At 31.6% G+C, this 18,518-nt stretch overlaps 2 protein-coding genes across 2 annotated transcripts; both read left to right on the plus strand.

Annotated features, from left to right (window-relative positions):
• Positions 1 to 1,186: 1,186 nt before the first annotated feature.
• Positions 1,187 to 3,936, plus strand: LOC100811798 (heat stress transcription factor A-7a). Its single transcript, XM_006576854.4, has 2 exons — positions 1,187 to 2,000; positions 2,704 to 3,936. Exons 1-2 carry the CDS (start codon positions 1,677 to 1,679, stop codon positions 3,538 to 3,540), a joined length of 1,161 nt encoding a protein of 386 aa, XP_006576917.1. The 5' UTR covers positions 1,187 to 1,676; the 3' UTR covers positions 3,541 to 3,936.
• Positions 3,937 to 12,757: 8,821 nt separating this feature from the next.
• On the plus strand, positions 12,758 to 17,484 carry LOC100812334 (protein indeterminate-domain 12). Its single transcript, XM_041014087.1, has 3 exons — positions 12,758 to 13,695; positions 14,008 to 14,404; positions 16,362 to 17,484. Exons 1-3 carry the CDS (start codon positions 13,527 to 13,529, stop codon positions 17,212 to 17,214), a joined length of 1,419 nt encoding a protein of 472 aa, XP_040870021.1. The 5' UTR covers positions 12,758 to 13,526; the 3' UTR covers positions 17,215 to 17,484.
• The last annotated feature ends 1,034 nt before the right edge of the window (positions 17,485 to 18,518 follow it).

The following is an 18,518-nucleotide window of genomic DNA, read 5'->3' on the forward strand; positions in this document are numbered from 1 at the left end:
CCTGTTTCTTCTCCTAACCTTGAAAAGATAAATATGAAAATTAACCAATTATAAATGGGTTTATGTATTTGACATTTCTATTAATAAGCCCAAATATATAAAGAGTATTCTACAATAACTTAATGTTAAAAATACAAAAAGTAAAAGAATTTTATTATAAAAGTAAATAAATAAATTATATATTTTTAATGTAACAAATATTTTAAAATAAAACTTAATATTATATTATTAACATAAACCATAAAAATGAATAGAGAATTGACAAGAGAGTAAATATATCATTAGTCGTTGAAAATACTATCATTTATTTCGTTTAAATTGATATATTATATTTTCAAAGAAAGGAATATTATTTCTAACTTGGATGAAAGGTATATATGAAAGACTCAATTTTATTCTTTTAGTTATTTTTATTTCATTAAATTATCTTTTTTTCTAAAGCTAAACAAATTTATTATTTAAATATAAAAAATGACAACATACATAATATTACATAACATATTTTCAAAATACATTAAAAATTAAACAAACAACTTTTTTTATTGTTCACACTAAATAGTTGCACACTAAAAGTAAGCAGTGAGGTGACACTAGATATTATGTACGGAATTACTAAGCAAAGGCTTTTTTGTCGGATTTAGCGGCATAGTTAAGCTTACCGCCCTCGACCAATGAGAAATAAGTAAATAACATTAAACACTAAAATTTTGTTCTGACAACATATCCGGTGTTGCTTCATTTCATCCATGTACTTCCGAAAATCCTTCCCATAAATTCTTTGTGGTTTTGAATCTTATAATTTTAATGAAGCAAGTAGCTTCTTATATATGTTACCATCGGATTGAAGAAAGGGAATCGAATTTGCCACCATTTGGGATCATATATTGTAAAAATATCAATATTCCAATCAAAAACCACTCTTCCAAGTTCCAAAACATGTGAATCCCACAGCATTAAAAAACCAGACATCCCCCACCACCACACCATGGTGCTTGGTTGGCTGTAACTTCCAGAACTTTCCGAACCGTGTACCCACCCACTCTCTTTCTCTCTCATCCACTTGCTATTTGCGGAAAATTGTTAAATAAATCAATAAAATACAACAATATTGCTCCCAATATGTCTAGAATGTTCTAATTAATTATCCTTTTTATTTTATTATCCACACAACATTATTTTATTTTCCTATTACACTCCACTATTAATTTCTTTCTTTCTTTCTGCATAAACACTTGTATACTATCTTCCTAGATAGGCATGTATGTGTTTATGACAAACACTCCATCCTGTTTTTTTAGTAACTGCTCAAACGACTTTCCAAACAAGGAAACCGAGTCCTCTGCATTCTTCAAACTCCAAAGCTTCACTTTTCCCTCCACGTTTCACTGATTTCTAACCCAAACCCTTTCCCTGAATCCCATTTGGATTAAGCTGCATTATATCCTGTTTTACTCTGTTTTTTTTTTCCTCTTCTTCTTTCTCCTCTGTTTCGATGTAGTATTTTTTACTTGCAATTTGTCTTCTCTGTTTTATGTCAAGTCCATCCTTGGTTTTTATTGTTTCTGCTTATGAAGAAACCTCAAAGACATTAACCTGAGGGCACATGATCGTGAGAAGAGTGAATTAAATTAACATATCTGTACCAATACCCATCAAGTTTGTTCATTTTCTAAAAAATGAACTACTTGTATCCTGTGAAAGAAGAGTACTTGGAATGGCCACCACCGTCGTCGTCGCCGCCAACAACGGGAGGAGTTGATGAGTCAGCAATGGTTCCTCCTCCTCGGCCAATGGGGGGGCTTCACGAAATAGGGCCACCCCCATTTCTGACCAAGACTTACGATGCAGTGGAGGATCCCACCACTAGCCACATGGTTTCATGGAACAGAGGAGGTGCCAGCTTTGTTGTTTGGGATCCACACGCTTTCTCCAGAGACCTTCTTCCTAGATACTTCAAGCACAACAATTTCTCAAGCTTTGTTAGACAACTAAACACTTACGTAAGTCCTCTCTTCACTTGTTTTGTCTCCATTCCTTCCAGTTTCATGGGATTCACAAAACTTAAACGCAGTTTCATAAGTACTTTGTTAGTTCTCTGTTCAGAATTAGATTTTCATGTCGTCAATCTCTATTGACATTTCAAGAAAACTTTCATTATGCTAATTGCTAAGTAAACTTCAATTTTGATTGAAAAACAGTACCAAAAATTGCATCTCAGTTTTGTGTTGTTTCTTTTACTTGCAAAAATAAGTGGTAATCCAATTAAGAAACAATCCAATGTTTTATTTGAATGAAAAATAAGTTCTCTGTCACTTTTTTTCTGCTAGCTTTTGTAGTGGAATACCTATAGTTTCACTGTTCTATGGTTTTATATTTTCTTTACTCCTAGTCACGGGTAAGTTTTCATGTTTTATTACTAAAACTAGTTAAAAAATTATTATATGGTACTGTACTATTAAAATATTTGAAAGTCACATGTTTTCTTGTGTGGGTTTTTTTCTAGACTTCTAGATTTCTCTTTTTCTCCTATCCCATCTGTTCCTGCTGTGGCCGGTGGTACAGTTTGGCTTCACGCTCAACCACTTTGTCCATTTCCTATCATAATTATAGCAATTATGGTTTCCAATTTATTAATTGTGTGTTGAGTTTTTGTTTTTGGATTTTGGGTACTAAAAATTATGTATTGGGGTTTAAATTTCATAGGGTTTTAGAAAAATTGATCCAGATAGGTGGGAGTTTGCAAATGAAGGATTCCTTAGAGGGCACAGGCACCTGTTGGCAAACATAAGGAGAAGGAAACAACCTTCTTCTCAGCCTTCTTCTTCTTCTTCTTCATCCTCTTATTATTATTATTCTTCTTCTTCTCAACAAGCACAACAAGGTCACTGTGTTGAAGTTGGTCGCTTTGGACTTGATGAAGAGATTGATCGTTTGAGGCGTGACAAGCACGTGTTGATGATGGAGCTTGTGAAGCTGAGACAGCAGCAACAGAACACAAGGTCATACCTTCAAGCAATGGAGGAGAGGCTAAGAGGGACGGAAATTAAGCAGCAACAAATGATGGCTTTCTTGGCTAGAGCTTTGAAAAATCCAACCTTTATTCAGCAGCTACTTCAGCAGAAGGAGAAGAGGAAGGAGCTTGAAGAGGCCATGTCCAAGAAGAGGAGAAGGCCAATTGAGAGAGGGCCAAACCATGGGGTTGTTGGAGAAGAATCAAGCAGTGTTAAGGTTGAGTCTCTTGTGTTTGGTGATGAATATGGTTTTGGAGTGTCAGAGTTGGAAGTGTTAGCTATGGAGATGCAAGGTTATGGTAAGGGAAGGAGGGAACAAGAGGAGGAGCCTGATGAGGCACTAGATCAATCACAAGAGAGGCTGGAGAAAGAGCTTGATGAAGGGTTCTGGGAAGAACTTTTCAGTGAGGGTTTTGAGGGTGAATTGGATACTAATCCAACTAATTCCCAAGACCAAGATGAAGAAGAAGAAGATCATGTCAATGTGTTGGCCAATCGCTTTGGTTACTTGGGTTCAAGTCCTAAATGAAACCAACCACATATAGTACTCAAGATTATTATTGGTTAACATTGTTCATTAATTTGGTTCAAGTGGAGGCACTCATGTGGTGAATGGAGGAGGAGGCATCCCATTTGGCATGATACATGTGGAAATGATTTACTTTTTGGTGTTTCTAACCCCCCCATTATATGATGATGCATGTCCTTTTGTAGAACCTAAAAAATTTCTCACTTTTCTCTGTTTGATTAGGTAGGTTGCAGCTGTTGCTTGGACAAGAATCTATGGTAGTGATAGCAATCGTTATTTACTCAAGGTTCAGTTTTATGTGTTTTTTTTTTTTTTAACCACTCAAATTAAACCCCCTCTCCTTTGTAATGTTCATCTTAATTAATTATATTATATATCAACCAAGCTATTGCTGTATTTGCCTCTTTGTTGTTTTGATTATATATTACCTTAACGAATATTGTAGATTATACAGAAGCCGTAGAATGGATACGAATTCGAAGTAGCTGGTCTCCAAGAATCATAACTGATTGTTGCTTTTGAACCCAAGATCCGGTTGGTGGTTAACCTTGTCGGTTTGATTTTTTTTTATCTCACTATACTTTTTCCATTGCCTGGGACTTCGTCATGTGGCTAGAAATAAAACCAGGCCACACGTCGAATTTCATGATGTTCCATTACATATGGACAATTTTGTTAGGTATCTTCATGCTTCCAAGATTCCGTTCACGTTTAAACCTTCAAAACTAAAAAACAAAAATCATATGCGGGGCTCTCTCTCAGGCCTCAAGCGAAACCTGTCAGGTGTCTAGGGCATAATCACATAAAGAAAGTGATCATTTAGTTTTTGTTTATTCATAAATATTAATTGTTAGTATTATTAGTTTTCACTAACTGGAGGTTCAAACTTGTAGTTTTTTTCTCTTTTATTTTTCTTTTTAATACTAAATTAATCTTATATCTTCAAATAATTATTTAATTATAGTTCCTCTTGCTGGTGGGTTGACAACCTTAATTCAGATTCATGTCGCAGTCTCCTCTTAACTTGTGTTAGGACATCAATCACAAGATTCCAAGAGTGAATTTTGTAACCTTCTATCGGATGCAATTTTTCCCCCCGCTTTCTGTTTGGGTATAGTGATTGAGAGTTATGAGAAGTGTTGACATTATAGTTTTGTTTTTCTTAATTTTTTTTAATATTTATTGAGTAATACTTTATATCAACAATCATAAACAGTATATTTTCTGGTTAAATTTAATCAATCCTTAAGATTAGTCGTGTACATGCCATCAACACGCACATACATGGCTAAGTAATCTTCGTTTAAGAAGAATCCTTACAGTCCATAAGTCCATTCATGCCGATTCTTTTCGCTTTGCATATAATTTGGTAAAATGTAAAAGAGCAATATATCCTCCTTCCATGAATCTTATCATTTATTAGAATATTGTTATTTGTTGTTCCCTCTTCCCCCAAATCAATAAGCTGCACATGCTATTTTTTCCCCCTTTATGTCTTTTTCTACCTACAGTACCAAGTTAATTATAACCTCTTTCTTGTGCCTATGCACTTTTAATTTATTTTTTTTTACATTTTCCTCCCTTCATTTTTCTTTTATCTTAGATATATTGATTAAATAATATTTTTTCACAATATTTAAATACATGTTTTCAGGTATACTAGCATCTTTATTTAGAAAAAAATTGAATGTAACTATTTTTTGTCATCAGCTTAGTTTATGTTTTATTTTCTCTCTCTAACTTATGTGATGTTAATTAACACAGCCATTTTGCAGTTTTTTAATTAGCTAAGTAACTTTTATATACTTTGTTTCATCAAACTTCTAATATTACATGGCACTATATCGTTCTATCAGGTAGTTTATCCTTGTGTGATCTTTTAAAATTTAATCAATCTATAAGATTAGTCATGTACATGTCATCAACACACAAATGCATGGCTAAGCAATTTTGTCTTTTTTTTTTTTTTTTTTATTGCTTGAATATAATTTTGTCATTATACATATGTATAATTTTGTCATCATACATATATAATTGAAGACCCTAAAAATTATTATAATGGTTATAATAATATTAGATGTCTTTCATATACATAACGTCTTATTCATAGCTATTGTCTTTTCCTCTAAAAAAAAAAACTATTTGTCTTTTGTTTCCTATATTTATATTTACGGGCTTTTTATTTATGCTTTTCCTATTGCTTTCTGCGTCTTTTTTCCCTCTAATTTGTTCTCCTTTCTTCAATTTAAAAAATATTGATTGATTGATATTTTTGTTAAGATACTTATATTTTTGGTGGTATGCATTAACATCTTTATTTTGACAACCTCTATCATTTTTAATCAGTATCTTTATTTGTTTTCTTTGGTGGATTTTTTATGAAGTTAGACTAGATTTTGATATTAATTCTCAGTACTCCATATAATTGTTGCGTGCTAAATTTTGGGAGAATAAAACTAAAATGTAAATATTCATTATGTATAGCAGTTCCCTATTTGTGGAGAAAATCTAATATGCAGCTAGCTAGATCAGTTAAGTTGTGATATGTGACAGAATAATTAAATAAAATTGACAATTTTATTAATTATTTATAGGCAATAAAATTGACAATAATTGCACACACAAAAAAAAACTGGCAATAAAATCTGGACCATATGAATATTTAAGAAAATTTCCCGACCATGTTTAACCATGAAAACCACACAATTTTATGTTGTGGCACACTAGTTAGTAGTTATGATACTGAATGGAGTGGATCACAAATTTGGGTGACACAAATTTCTTACAACCTAATCACATATATAGAGATTGAACGAGGCATGCAAACTTCTCATTTACCCGATGACCTTGCTCGCATATTCTTGCTTAGGGTCACATGAATACATGTGGACTTTTCTTTTTATGCTAGCTAGCTTATCTTCGTATATGTGTTGACGATTGGTTTTCTTGTCATTTTCGTTCTGCATTTGAGTCGAGCAAAGTATATGCATGGCAAAGACAAAGGGAAGCATGTCATATGTAAACAACAACATTATAAATAAACAAATCTAAAGAAAAAAATATATCTCTTAGCTGATGGATATCGACTTTGATGTCATTACAAAATAACCAAGAGATAGGAGAACCCTCCCAAATCAGAGACCCATTGTGTCTTTATCATAGGAAAGACCAAATTTTAGTAGGCTCCTGCCAACCCTCTCAAACAGAACATAATATTATCTTCCGTTAGTATATTTTTTTTGTTTCGCAAAAATTAATTTGTAATAAAAATATTATAAATTTAAACTAATAATACGATAAATCATGCTAAAACATGTAAGAAATTGTATAAAGAATATATTAGGTATTATATAATATAGATTTAATCCATCCTTAAAATATACATCTCATTTGGTCAGGATTTCTAGAATTTTTTTCCCCCAATTTTGGTCTATGTTGATTTTTTTAGTTGTGCTGCTTATCCTTGTTAACCAATAATGTGATTAAGATATTGTTTTGGTACATATGTTTCTTTTTTTTTACATTAATAGATATTAGAAAATAGACTTAATATTTCTTAAATAATAAGAAGTAAATAAAAATTTTCTAATATAGGAAGGATTTATATACCCTCTTCTTGTAATTACACGGGTTATTTTTATTACAACACATGTGATATTTAACAATTTTTTTTCTAATACTTATTAAAAATGTTTGTTAAAAACCTTTAGTAATATTTATAAAATGTTATTAAATATGAATAAATATTACTAATATGTTTTTGCGATATCAAATGTTATATGTAGTCCATATCGCTAAAGTTTTAATGACTTAAACTATACACAATATTTAATAAAATGTAGTAAAAATATATTAATAACATTTATTCATATTTGGTAATATTTTTTAAATATTATCAAAAAAAATTAACAACAATTTTAATAAGTGTTAGATAAAAAAAATGTTGCTAAAGATTAACACTTAGTATTTAGAGTTGCACCATAACAACAACCACTTAGGAGGCTTTCTCCCACCATGAGAGGGTATTTTACCTTCATAGAGGGTTTCCTCTCCACTTTAGATTTTTTTTCCCAAGAAGAACCGCCCCTGGATAAGATAAGATCGTACACCCATGAAGTAAAACCTAAATTAAGGAGGAAAATTTCTCGTTCTATGGGTAGCACACCTTGTTAGAGTAATTAAAATAGGAAATTTTCTACATAAAACGATAAAAGGTAGGCTCCATCTCAAATGAGAATCCAAGTTAAGTAGTCAAAATGAAGGGCCATCCATCCTTGAGCCATCATTATCTTCAAGAGAGTCTCAGAGTTCTCAAATTAAATTAACTAACTTCCACGTCAATTTGTCAATTCCCTGCAAGATTTTTGGCGGAGAAATTAATGCAACTCAGTAGACCAACTTTGAAAGAGTTGATATATATTACTACTAGTCAAAACTATGATAAACCACGAGTTAGGTAGGTTAATCTTTATTTTTAGGTCATGTCCGTGTTCTATGTTTAACTTGAGTTCAACGTTCATGTCTTACAACAACAAAAAATTGACATGTATATCACTGATAAAAAAAAAAAAAGAAGCATTAAGATTATATTTATTAATATAGTATTTGTCTAAGAAATTAAATTGTGGATAGAAATATTATGAGTCGACATTATTAGTGTGATGTATATTACAGTACCATTTGGTGTATTAATAATTGTTGGTATAAGTTCATGGTATATATTAATATATAGATTATGCAAAAGTTAATTAATGAATGCTAATTCAACGCTAACGAGAGAACATGACCCAATCAATTGATCATGATACTAAAGTGAATAAGCATAAACATCATCTTCCGACGCCTCGAAGAAACAAACTAAAGAGAGAAATGAAATCTAATCCTAATTCCTGCAGATTCCAAAAGCTTGGATAAAAAGAACCCACATAGGATTCCAATGGATAAATACAAGAACAAATCTGAAGCTGGACATGCATAGTCGCAAAGATCTAATTCGTGATGGGTCCTATTTCCTACACGCCTAAGGTTTGGTTCATGGAATGGTTTTTGGGTGGTATGGTTTGCTACTACGTACGGTAGTAGCCCACGCATATGCATGTATATTGTATAGCCCCTAAAGTAAGTGAACCTTACTTATTTTAGTCAACGAAATGGGTAAAATGGGAAATTTATGTGATATCTTTCATAGCTTTAGATTTGGGTTTGGAATAAAGAAAGATCGAAAAGAGGAAGTAAAAGAAAAAAGACATTTGCAAATTCTCGTTTGTGGGGGTTTTCCTTGCTTGAGCACTTTCTCTACATATACTAGTTGTAAGGCAATAGTACAAATAAGAGGGACGTAAAATCCTTAAGAATATAATGGCAAACAATTATTTGGTATTAAATTCCACAAACAAATTGACAATCTTAGGGAAAGTGTACGAATGACCGAGAAAACAAGCTACCTTGATGACTTGTCAATTATTGTTTATCATAGAAAATGTTTAAGCACGAAGCACGTGACAACTCTAAGAGAATGTATAAATAATTAAGCACTACAGTTTAATCGATTATATGTATTAAGCCAAATCATATTTTCTTATAACTTCGTAACAAATTGAAAAAAAAAGGTCGTAATAAGATCGATAATGGTCAGATTATATGGACGGTATATAAACCGAACGTCAATCAATGAATCAATAATTTAAGTTGTGGGGTTATCTCGCAAATCACCTTTCACAAGCTTTTCTAGTTTCTCACTCGAATTTTTTTATCCAAAATAATTTTACGAAACCCTGTCAATCTCATGACTCATGACTCATGAGCCTGTTGATGAGCAATATATATATGTCTGTCTTTTTTCCTAATCAATGCCTTCGTCGAAAGGTGCTTTCGGAATTCGGTTGTCTTCCTGGTTATTACGGCTAGGGATGTTGAGAATCCAATTAAATCGAATGTAAAATAAAAAATTGATCCAAAAATTTGCAAACTGCAGAAAAATTAAATAGTTTGGTTTCATTTTTCCCAAATCGCTCAATTTTCGGTTTGACATGTAAAAATTAAATCAAACTAAATTCAACTATACTCATTAGTTTAATTATTATAGGATTCATATAGGTATACGACATGTAATTTAAGTTTAAGCTTTTGTGAAAAAGATAATTACATTCAGTCATACATGACAATTGTTAAATATGAGTTATTTTTTATAAATAAAATATAATGAAAATAATTTTAAAAATATTTATTTAGGGGTCATTTATGTTTAATTGTTAAGAATTGGTGTTTTTCGTAATGACTTGCGGATATGAAAAGGAAAGATTAAGATGCAGAAAATAACAAAAATATGAAAAATGAAGATTTTGACATTAGGTCCAACCCAAGACACGTTCAGCACGAAAATAAACACATGTGCTAAGCAAGCAACATAGGCTTAGTGCGAGTATGCAGGCCAAGTCCATTCCAGGTAACTATAAAAACATAAAAAAAGGCTCAAGCTAAAGGGAAAAGACATATCTAAGAGCACTTTAACACACACTCAAAGCCTGAGAAATTCCCTTAGGAAATTCTTTATTCTCTTCCATTATTTTCTATTCCCTTTTTCCATTCTTTGTCCTCCATCAATTTCTATGCTTCTTTTATAGTGTAAAACCCCTTATGATCATGAGAGGCTAAACCCTTAGTTAGGGTAAACCTAAAAAGTCAAAAGATGTATTGTATGCTTCATATCCATCAATGTAAACAAGTGTTTTCTTTCCTATTATTCTTTCTTACTTTAATTTTATGTATCATTCATCCTTGTGGAGTTAAGTGCTCGACAAAGAATAATCCTTAATAAAAATATAAGGAAGGTCTTTCATGCATCAGTTTTAGGGATTAGTTGATCAAACAGAGAATAATATCTAATAGAACTAAAAGGAATATGTATCTTAATAACATTATTGTCAGACATAGAGTGATTGCATTATGCTCATTCATCAAAGCAAACATTCAAAATTAGAACTTTATACATTTTATCTAATGTTTGTTTGCAAAGATATTTGGGAGATATATAGGTAAAATAGGTTTTTCATCGTGAGACATGTGTGACAAGTATTCTAATAGACGTGGATAGGAAAAATTCACATAATTAGTAGAGAAAAATATAAAATAATACATTTTAAGCAAATAATAGTTACTAATAGTTATTATTTCCTTTATCTTCTATTAATAATTATTATTTTATATAGTATTCTTTTAAACTCATCTTTTATATTTCATCTCATATTCTATTTTTATAAATTAAAAATTATCCAATACAAGGAAAAATAAAGTTCCCGTAAAAATCCACCCTTGGACTTCTAAATTTTTACTACTTTAACATTTTTGATATACTTATTAAACGGTTAACAATACACTAAGATTAAAACGTGAAATTTAACACTTAACGCTTAATCTCACACTCTCTCTCTCTCTAACTCCTAAAACTGGAATCCTAAAACTAATGCCTAAATCATTCTTCATGTGGCCATACATTTGCAGCAGCGTGCTCTCCGGCATAGGCCTCTGGGCATTTACGGCGGCATCTCTCTCCAATGCTTGTCTCGGGTCTCTCTATTTTACTATTTTTTTTAAGTTTAATCATTGTAACTTAACAAAATTTTGAAAATATTGATTTGATTTGGTTTAAATTTGATAAATAATTTAAATCAAACTAAATTATATTACACCTAATTTTTTTATTTGATTCAAACTAATTTTAAACTAAAATCACACCAAATCATATTACAAATACCCCTGGTTACTACGGTAACAAAAGAAAAGCCAGAAAGTGCCCACGTTAGAACCCTACTCAAATCAACCTTAATCAAAATTATATTCCTACATTTCTTTTCCATACACCATTTTTATCCCTCCTTTAATAAGAACAGGTGATTTTTTTCATCTCTTCTTTATTAATAAAATACAAATGAAAGAATGTGAGAAAGTACAACAAGACTGAAATTAGTTTATAAATACAAGACATACAAAAATTATTGATAAAAGGGTTAATTTTAATAGAGTAGTGATAATTTTGCATTTTCTTTCTTTTTATATTATACATACACTCTTTCCTATGATAAAAAGAAGAAAAGTGAGTACTCTCTCTTTTTTATCATATATAAAAAGATGAAGATGCATGTACTTAAAAATGGTCATAATAAAAATAATATAAACTGTAATTTCATATAAACATTAGTTGCAATGTTCACAGTTTAAATTAATTTTGTAATCTTTATGTCAAGAAAGGTTTTGCCTAACCACCATTCTGATTTGAGAGTTAATCTTACGTTCATGGAAACATTTTTCCAAAACCATAAAATTTTTATATATTTAAGAAGAAACAAGTATTAACAAAAATAATAGTAATATTTTATAATAATTTTTACAATAAAGAGGGAATAAAAACAAAAAACAAATATAAAATAAACCAAATAATATAAGATATAGAAATAAATTAAAACATCATAAAAATTATGCGTAAAAATAATATTATTCTAAAAAAAGTCTGAAAAACATTTTTTATTTAAATAAAGAGTTTATAATGTACTATTATAGTATTATTGAATCATAAATTGTTACATAGCTCCTAAAACTGTTAAATACTATATAATAGTTATTTTAAAAGTTAGATATAGAATATTTTTTAATTTATTAACAGTGTAAAATTATATTTATTATGTAGTATAAAAATTAAACTGCTAAGTGTTAAATAAAAGCTGAAATTTTCCCAAGTCATGACATGGGTGAAGATACTTTTCAGTATTTGCGCTGCTGCAATGCCACTCCATATCTTCCATGTCTAGCTTTCTCTCTCCAGACTTCCACTGCCTTGCTTTTACTTACCAAAGTTTTTCCTTATTTTTATATACATACAAATAAAAATTATTTATGATGTGTTTTGAGTATATACAAATTATCATTTATATATTTTAAATATTCTATTAATATTTTACATTTTTTTATCATATACATTATAAATTTTATTACATTTATTATTTTCTTTTTTTTTTTACCGTTTGTAGGGGTCCATTTAATAGAGAAAATATAAATGAAAAGAAAATAAATTAAGTTAAGAATTTTAAAATAAAATGGAATGTGAAAATATAAATCTCACATCATTTTATTATTTATTTTTCTCATTTTTTATTGTCTTTTTCTTCAAATCGGCATAACCTAAATGTTGAATAACACATTAAATATTTATGAAACATTTTCCATTACATTTTGTCACCTCCCTCGTTAGTCTGCCACTGTCATCATCACCCTTTCTTCTCGTCTCTATTATTTACAATAGACACAACATAATAGAACTCATTTTCTCATCTCATCTTCTCTCCCATCTCTTTGTACACCCAAATAGTTTTTTTTATAAGAAAAGAAGAAAAAAAAGTTGCCAAGTCCTATTTGGGAACTGAGATTGTTGTATTTAATTAGGATATTAAATATCTTCTGCTTTCGATTGCATGCCGGATTCTCTCTTGATCAATTCCACACACATACACACATACAAAGAGAGAGAGAAAAGAGAGAGATGTGTCTGATATAGTTGTGCAGAGTTGCTCAGACAAGCAATCCATGGCTTAGATAGATAAGATAGCGACTTGGAAAATAACACACCACCATCATCACCACCATCATCATATATCCTCTCTTCACGAGATTAATTTTAGCTTTCTTTTTACCACAAAGAGAATCTCCAATTATGCCTTTCTCTTTCTACATGTTTTTGCCACCTCACTAGCTGCTAGCATGCCCCCCTCTCCTCAATAAGTTTTAGAATTTTTTGCACTTGTTTTGCTTATCGTCTTCTTGGTCTGTTCCAAGGTGCAAAAGTGACTTCTTGTGGAACCAAAATAGCATATAGCTAGGATTGGGAAAACAAACAAATAAACCAAGACAAGAGAATATAACATCGTATCTCGCTTTTTTCTTCTTTTTTTTTTCATTCCCAACCTGTTGGAGTTTTTCTTCAAATTAAAGGCAATATGTTCCCCACTGCTATTTCCTATTCAACTTCTTTGTCTGAGGATGCCAGTGTTTCTTCTGGTACAAAAGTTCAGGACTTGGGAGGACTCAATCATGGGGTCTCAAGCATTTCTCCTCAGCAACAGCCTCAAAAGATCAAGAAAAAGAGGAGCCTCCCTGGAAATCCAGGTACACTATACTTCATTATCATTTCACAATCAATTAATTGAACTCTTTGGTACCTATAACATATATATCCTACAAAATAAAGCTAAGTCTAGTTGATAACACGAGTTCGAATATGACTCACATCTCAGAAGGATATGAGTTCAAATTTTATTATTAATTTAAAATTTTCGTTGGTAGATAATCTATAACTATTTTTTGTAGGAATTGTGAGAGATGTTTGCTATGGAAACTTAACTCATCTTAAATTTTTTTTATGAAAATATATATGTCCTTCAGTTGATCAAGTTAAAATATGGAAAGTGTTTGTTTCAGACCCAGATGCTGAAGTGATAGCCTTATCTCCGAAGACCCTTATGGCCACAAACAGATTTGTTTGTGAGATCTGTCACAAGGGTTTCCCGAGAGATCAGAACCTGCAGCTACATAAGAGGGGCCACAACCTCCCTTGGAAGCTGAAGCAAAGGAGCAGCAAAGAGGTGAAAAAGAAAGCATACGTTTGCCCTGAACCTTCATGCGTTCACCACAACCCCTCAAGGGCCCTGGGGGATCTTACAGGAATCAAGAAACACTTCTGCAGAAAGCATGGAGAGAAGAAGTGGAAATGTGAAAAGTGCTCAAAGATATACGCGGTTCAGTCAGATTGGAAAGCTCACTCAAAAACCTGTGGTACTAGAGAATATAGATGTGATTGTGGAACACTTTTTTCCAGGTAATTAAACTTGTTCTTTATCACTTATCCAATTTCTCTCACAATTCTAAAATGTTCATATTTAATGTTTTTCTCTCAATTAATTCTAGCATGTTTAGATATGCTTTAAAATTATGATGATTATCTCAAAATCACAGTATTATTATATGATTTTTTCAAACAATTACATGTTACTTTTCATTCACCGTGGTTTTAGAATTGATTTTGGCTCACCTTACCGTCACCCAAACATGTTAGAAGTCGATCCAATCTTCTCTTTACTTCACTGTTTTTTTCTTTAATTTGATGGTTTTTGTATCCATTTTTTACTTCACTTATTACTGTACATACAAGCACGCATTTTTTTTAAAAAATAAAATATAAAAACACGTATAATATCAGAAGCCTATCTTTAATATTTTTATTTTTCAGTGGATCGATCTTTGGTTTTACATAAGAATGGTAAGCACTCGCCATGGCATATTAGAATGGCATTTACAGGTAGCACGAAAGTGGGACAACATAACATGCTTCTATTGCAAGAGAGATATACTTATCTTTGAATCCTGAAACTGCCAAATGAATATATGGCAATAACCAAAAAAGCACAATTCACGTATCTTTTGTTTTATCTACTGTGTAGTCTGTGACTCAATAGCAATTTTGATCTTTAATTATTATTATTTTTTCAAAAAAAGAAAACATGTGGTGCATGCACATACATGAAGGGCATGATGATGATGATATAATACTATTTCTGCATTATTATCTCCATGGAAAAGTTTAAATCTTAACTTCATACTAGTTTTTTAGACTACAAAATTTTCAGTGTGTCAGATAGTGCTCAATTGTCTTCTAGAATATTTGTAATTTCTCTTTCCTTCCCTCTTATGTACATTTGCGCGTGTGCAAGTGGCTGCATACTCAAAAAATGATGATGATGATTTATTTTTGTCTACTAAAAAACCAATATAAAAGACACAATTGGCGATGATTTCTGACTTTCTCATTCTCTTAATTTTGTTTTATTGAGAATAATACTGTGCATTGTATCTCTCGATTTTCATCATTGTGAAATCTGATAAATCTGCAACAATATCAGATGCCAAGTTGCTTTCTTTCCTCAAGCTTTCATCAGTGAATATATACTTGCATAGTTACATGAGATCGACTTCTTCAATTCCATATTTTTGTGTCTTGCATGAGCACTAGTTTCCAAAGGCTTTTGACATCACTAACAAGCTATAACCATCAACACTATGTGTCAATATATACTCATAATTTGTATAGCCATTTCTTCATGCACAAAAGCATAAGCGTGTGTCCATGCATCAGTATGTAGTAATTTCTCTCTCCTACTTTAAATTTGACCAAATGACGACATGGTATCTCGTTTGGTCCAAGCCTTTGACACTTCATTCCCTGTGGACTCGCTCTCCCATGCATGACTTCCCCATATTCCATACATTCCTTTTTCCAAACGGGACACAGTACTCCATACTCCAATCACGTATGATAGATCTCCCCCTATAATAAAATATACTCTCGACCATTTAATTACTTGTTAATGTTACTCTTATGATGAACACATCACCATTCCCATTCACATTACTCACTTAGAAATACAATCCAAAACAATAATGCAATAGTTTTTCCTATTAATTCATGTCCTCCATTTTTTCTAATTAATGCTTTCTTCTAATACAGGATAGCAAATTTAACTCACTCTAAATTAATGATAAATACTACTAACTAAGAAAATTTAGCTTACATGAACAGTGTGCACAAATTGATATAAATCTGTCATATTTGATTCTTACAATTTTTTTAAATGATAAATACTATATCCAATGTTGCTTCAAATAAACATATTTTATAAATTTATTCACTCTAAATACTAATAATAAATACTCTAATCTTGTTATTAGGCAGTGAAGATAATACAAATTGTAATGTTTTATGATGTGAAAAACCGCAGGAAGGACAGTTTCATAACACATAGGGCATTCTGTGATGCATTGGCGGAAGAAAGTGCAAGACTATCAGCAAATCAATTAGCCGCTGCAGCCGCCGCCACCGTCACCACCACAACAACAAACCCATTCCAATCTCTATATCTTTTCCAAACCCAACAACAGAACTTCCAAAACCACCAAATGACCAGTTTCAACCAATGGGACTCATCTCAAGAAAACCCTAACCCTAGCAACAACATTGCCACCACTTCCCTCCACATCAAGCCAGAGTCTCAAAGCTTCCACAACCCCACCCTCTCTTCATTTCTCCAACAGCAACAACAAGGGCAACAGCCCAACAACAACAACAGGGGCATGATAGCCTCACCATTTGGGAACCTCCACGTGGCAGCAGCAGCACCTGCCACGTCATCATACATGTCAGCCACTGCGCTGCTTCAGAAGGCTGCAACCGTTGGAGCCGCTGCCATAACAGGCCCAGTACCTGTTGGGCCACAACAGCGCGTGAGGGGTCACGTGGCTCACCACCTCGGCGCAGGCGAGTTCGGAATCGGTACAGTGAGTCAACTCGACCCGGTGGTGTTGGTGCCAGATAACAACAACTACACGAGAACAATGTTCAAGAGTAGTGACCGTCTCACAAGGGACTTTCTGGGTCTCACGGCAGATGCTAACGGCGGCGCGGTTGACGTTAGCACCAACGTCAAGGATATGCTAGCGTTCACTGGGGCCGTAGAGTACCACCAAGTCCAACCGCACCGTCAACATCATCACCACCACGCGCTTCTGAAGCCCCAACAAGGCTTTGGTTTCCTTGGGACAACCACTGCCCCCGAGACGTGGTGGAATTGTTAGACACAGACAGGAGAATAATTCCAAGTCACGAGGGTAAAATAGGCAACACAACTTTGCCATTACACTGACCCTTGACTCTTGAATCGTCAATCATCATCAATCTGTTTTGGTTTTAACACCTCGTTATAGATTTTTTTTTTTCAATCCGCTTTAGACTTCAGATCTTAGTTTTGATTGTTGTTCTCTCAATTTAAATCAAGTACAATGCTTTAGTTCAGTTTTTTTTTATTTGACTGAATATTAATATATTTGGTGCTTTGTTGTCATGAATTCCTCTCTCTCTATATATGATCTGTTATCATTAAGTTTGTCTAATTAGAATTTAACTTAGATTTTTAAAATGTTTTGAGTTTGAGCTTTGGAGTTTGGAAGAGAAAAAGTGAAAGATTTTATTAAAAGAGCGTGTTTGTTTTATAGATTAAAAATTCGTTATTTCTAGAAATTTGAAATTGAGAATATAATATTTTCATATTTATTTCAAGTTTTAAAAAAATATTTTGGGTATTATTCATTTCTGGAAAATAGTTAAAACATAATTTATTTCACTTTTTTATTTTCACGTGGAGTGGTGGAAAATTTGTATTCTTGTGAAAATGTTGAATGCTTTTATTTTCTTATTAAAATTTTATTTCAACTCTTGTTTTTTTCAATTATTTTAAAATTTAATAATACTCCTAAAAATGTTAAAATTTAATCAAACTCATTTTAAAATATTATCTAGAATAACATTTTTAGTAATAATATTTCTGAGAACATGATTCCTTAAAATTTAGGATCATACTTTGAAATAAATGTCTCTAAGATTATCAATTAAGTTCTCCAACTAAAATTAATCATCACAATTTTAAAACATGGTGAAAAAAATATAAAATACATTTATTCCATATGGATAAAAGTACTTTAGGTACTGTTTGTATTATTGTTCAATTAAAATTAAGTTTTAATTATCTCAATATAATTTGCATAATAAAAGTATGTATTAAATGATTTCATGAATTACCAAAGTGAACCTTCAATTCGCATTAGAAAACAGTAAAAGGAACACATAAGGTATTGTGTTTAAGTTTTCTCCTTCAATTAGGTTGATGCCTAACGAAGACAAGAAATGTACTTAATTTTTATTTTGATTTAAAATATTACTACCTCTAATTCTATATATATAAGAAACAAAAGATACTTTTTTTCTGTTTATAACAAATATATGATTATTTTATTTTTATTTTTGTATTTGTAATTAACTGTGAGCTCTATTTATGATTATATTCATTTTTTTCATGAAAATGACTATATTTATTAAGTTATCA

This window comes from Glycine max, chromosome 3 (genome assembly GCF_000004515.6).
Source record: "Glycine max cultivar Williams 82 chromosome 3, Glycine_max_v4.0, whole genome shotgun sequence".
Taxonomy (NCBI): domain Eukaryota; kingdom Viridiplantae; phylum Streptophyta; class Magnoliopsida; order Fabales; family Fabaceae; genus Glycine; species Glycine max.

Excerpts from the sequence above, each read along its gene's own strand:
- LOC100812334 (XM_041014087.1), top strand. The coding sequence starts at position 13,527 with ATGTTCCCCACTGCTATTTCCTATTCAACTTCTTTGTCTGAGGATGCC. Across the intron at positions 13,696-14,007 it reads GAGCCTCCCTGGAAATCCAG|ACCCAGATGCTGAAGTGATA; the intron begins GTACACTATACT and ends TGTTTGTTTCAG. Across the intron at positions 14,405-16,361 it reads TGTGGAACACTTTTTTCCAG|GAAGGACAGTTTCATAACAC; the intron begins GTAATTAAACTT and ends GAAAAACCGCAG.
- LOC100811798 (XM_006576854.4), top strand. The coding sequence starts at position 1,677 with ATGAACTACTTGTATCCTGTGAAAGAAGAGTACTTGGAATGGCCACCA. Across the intron at positions 2,001-2,703 it reads TTAGACAACTAAACACTTAC|GGTTTTAGAAAAATTGATCC; the intron begins GTAAGTCCTCTC and ends TAAATTTCATAG.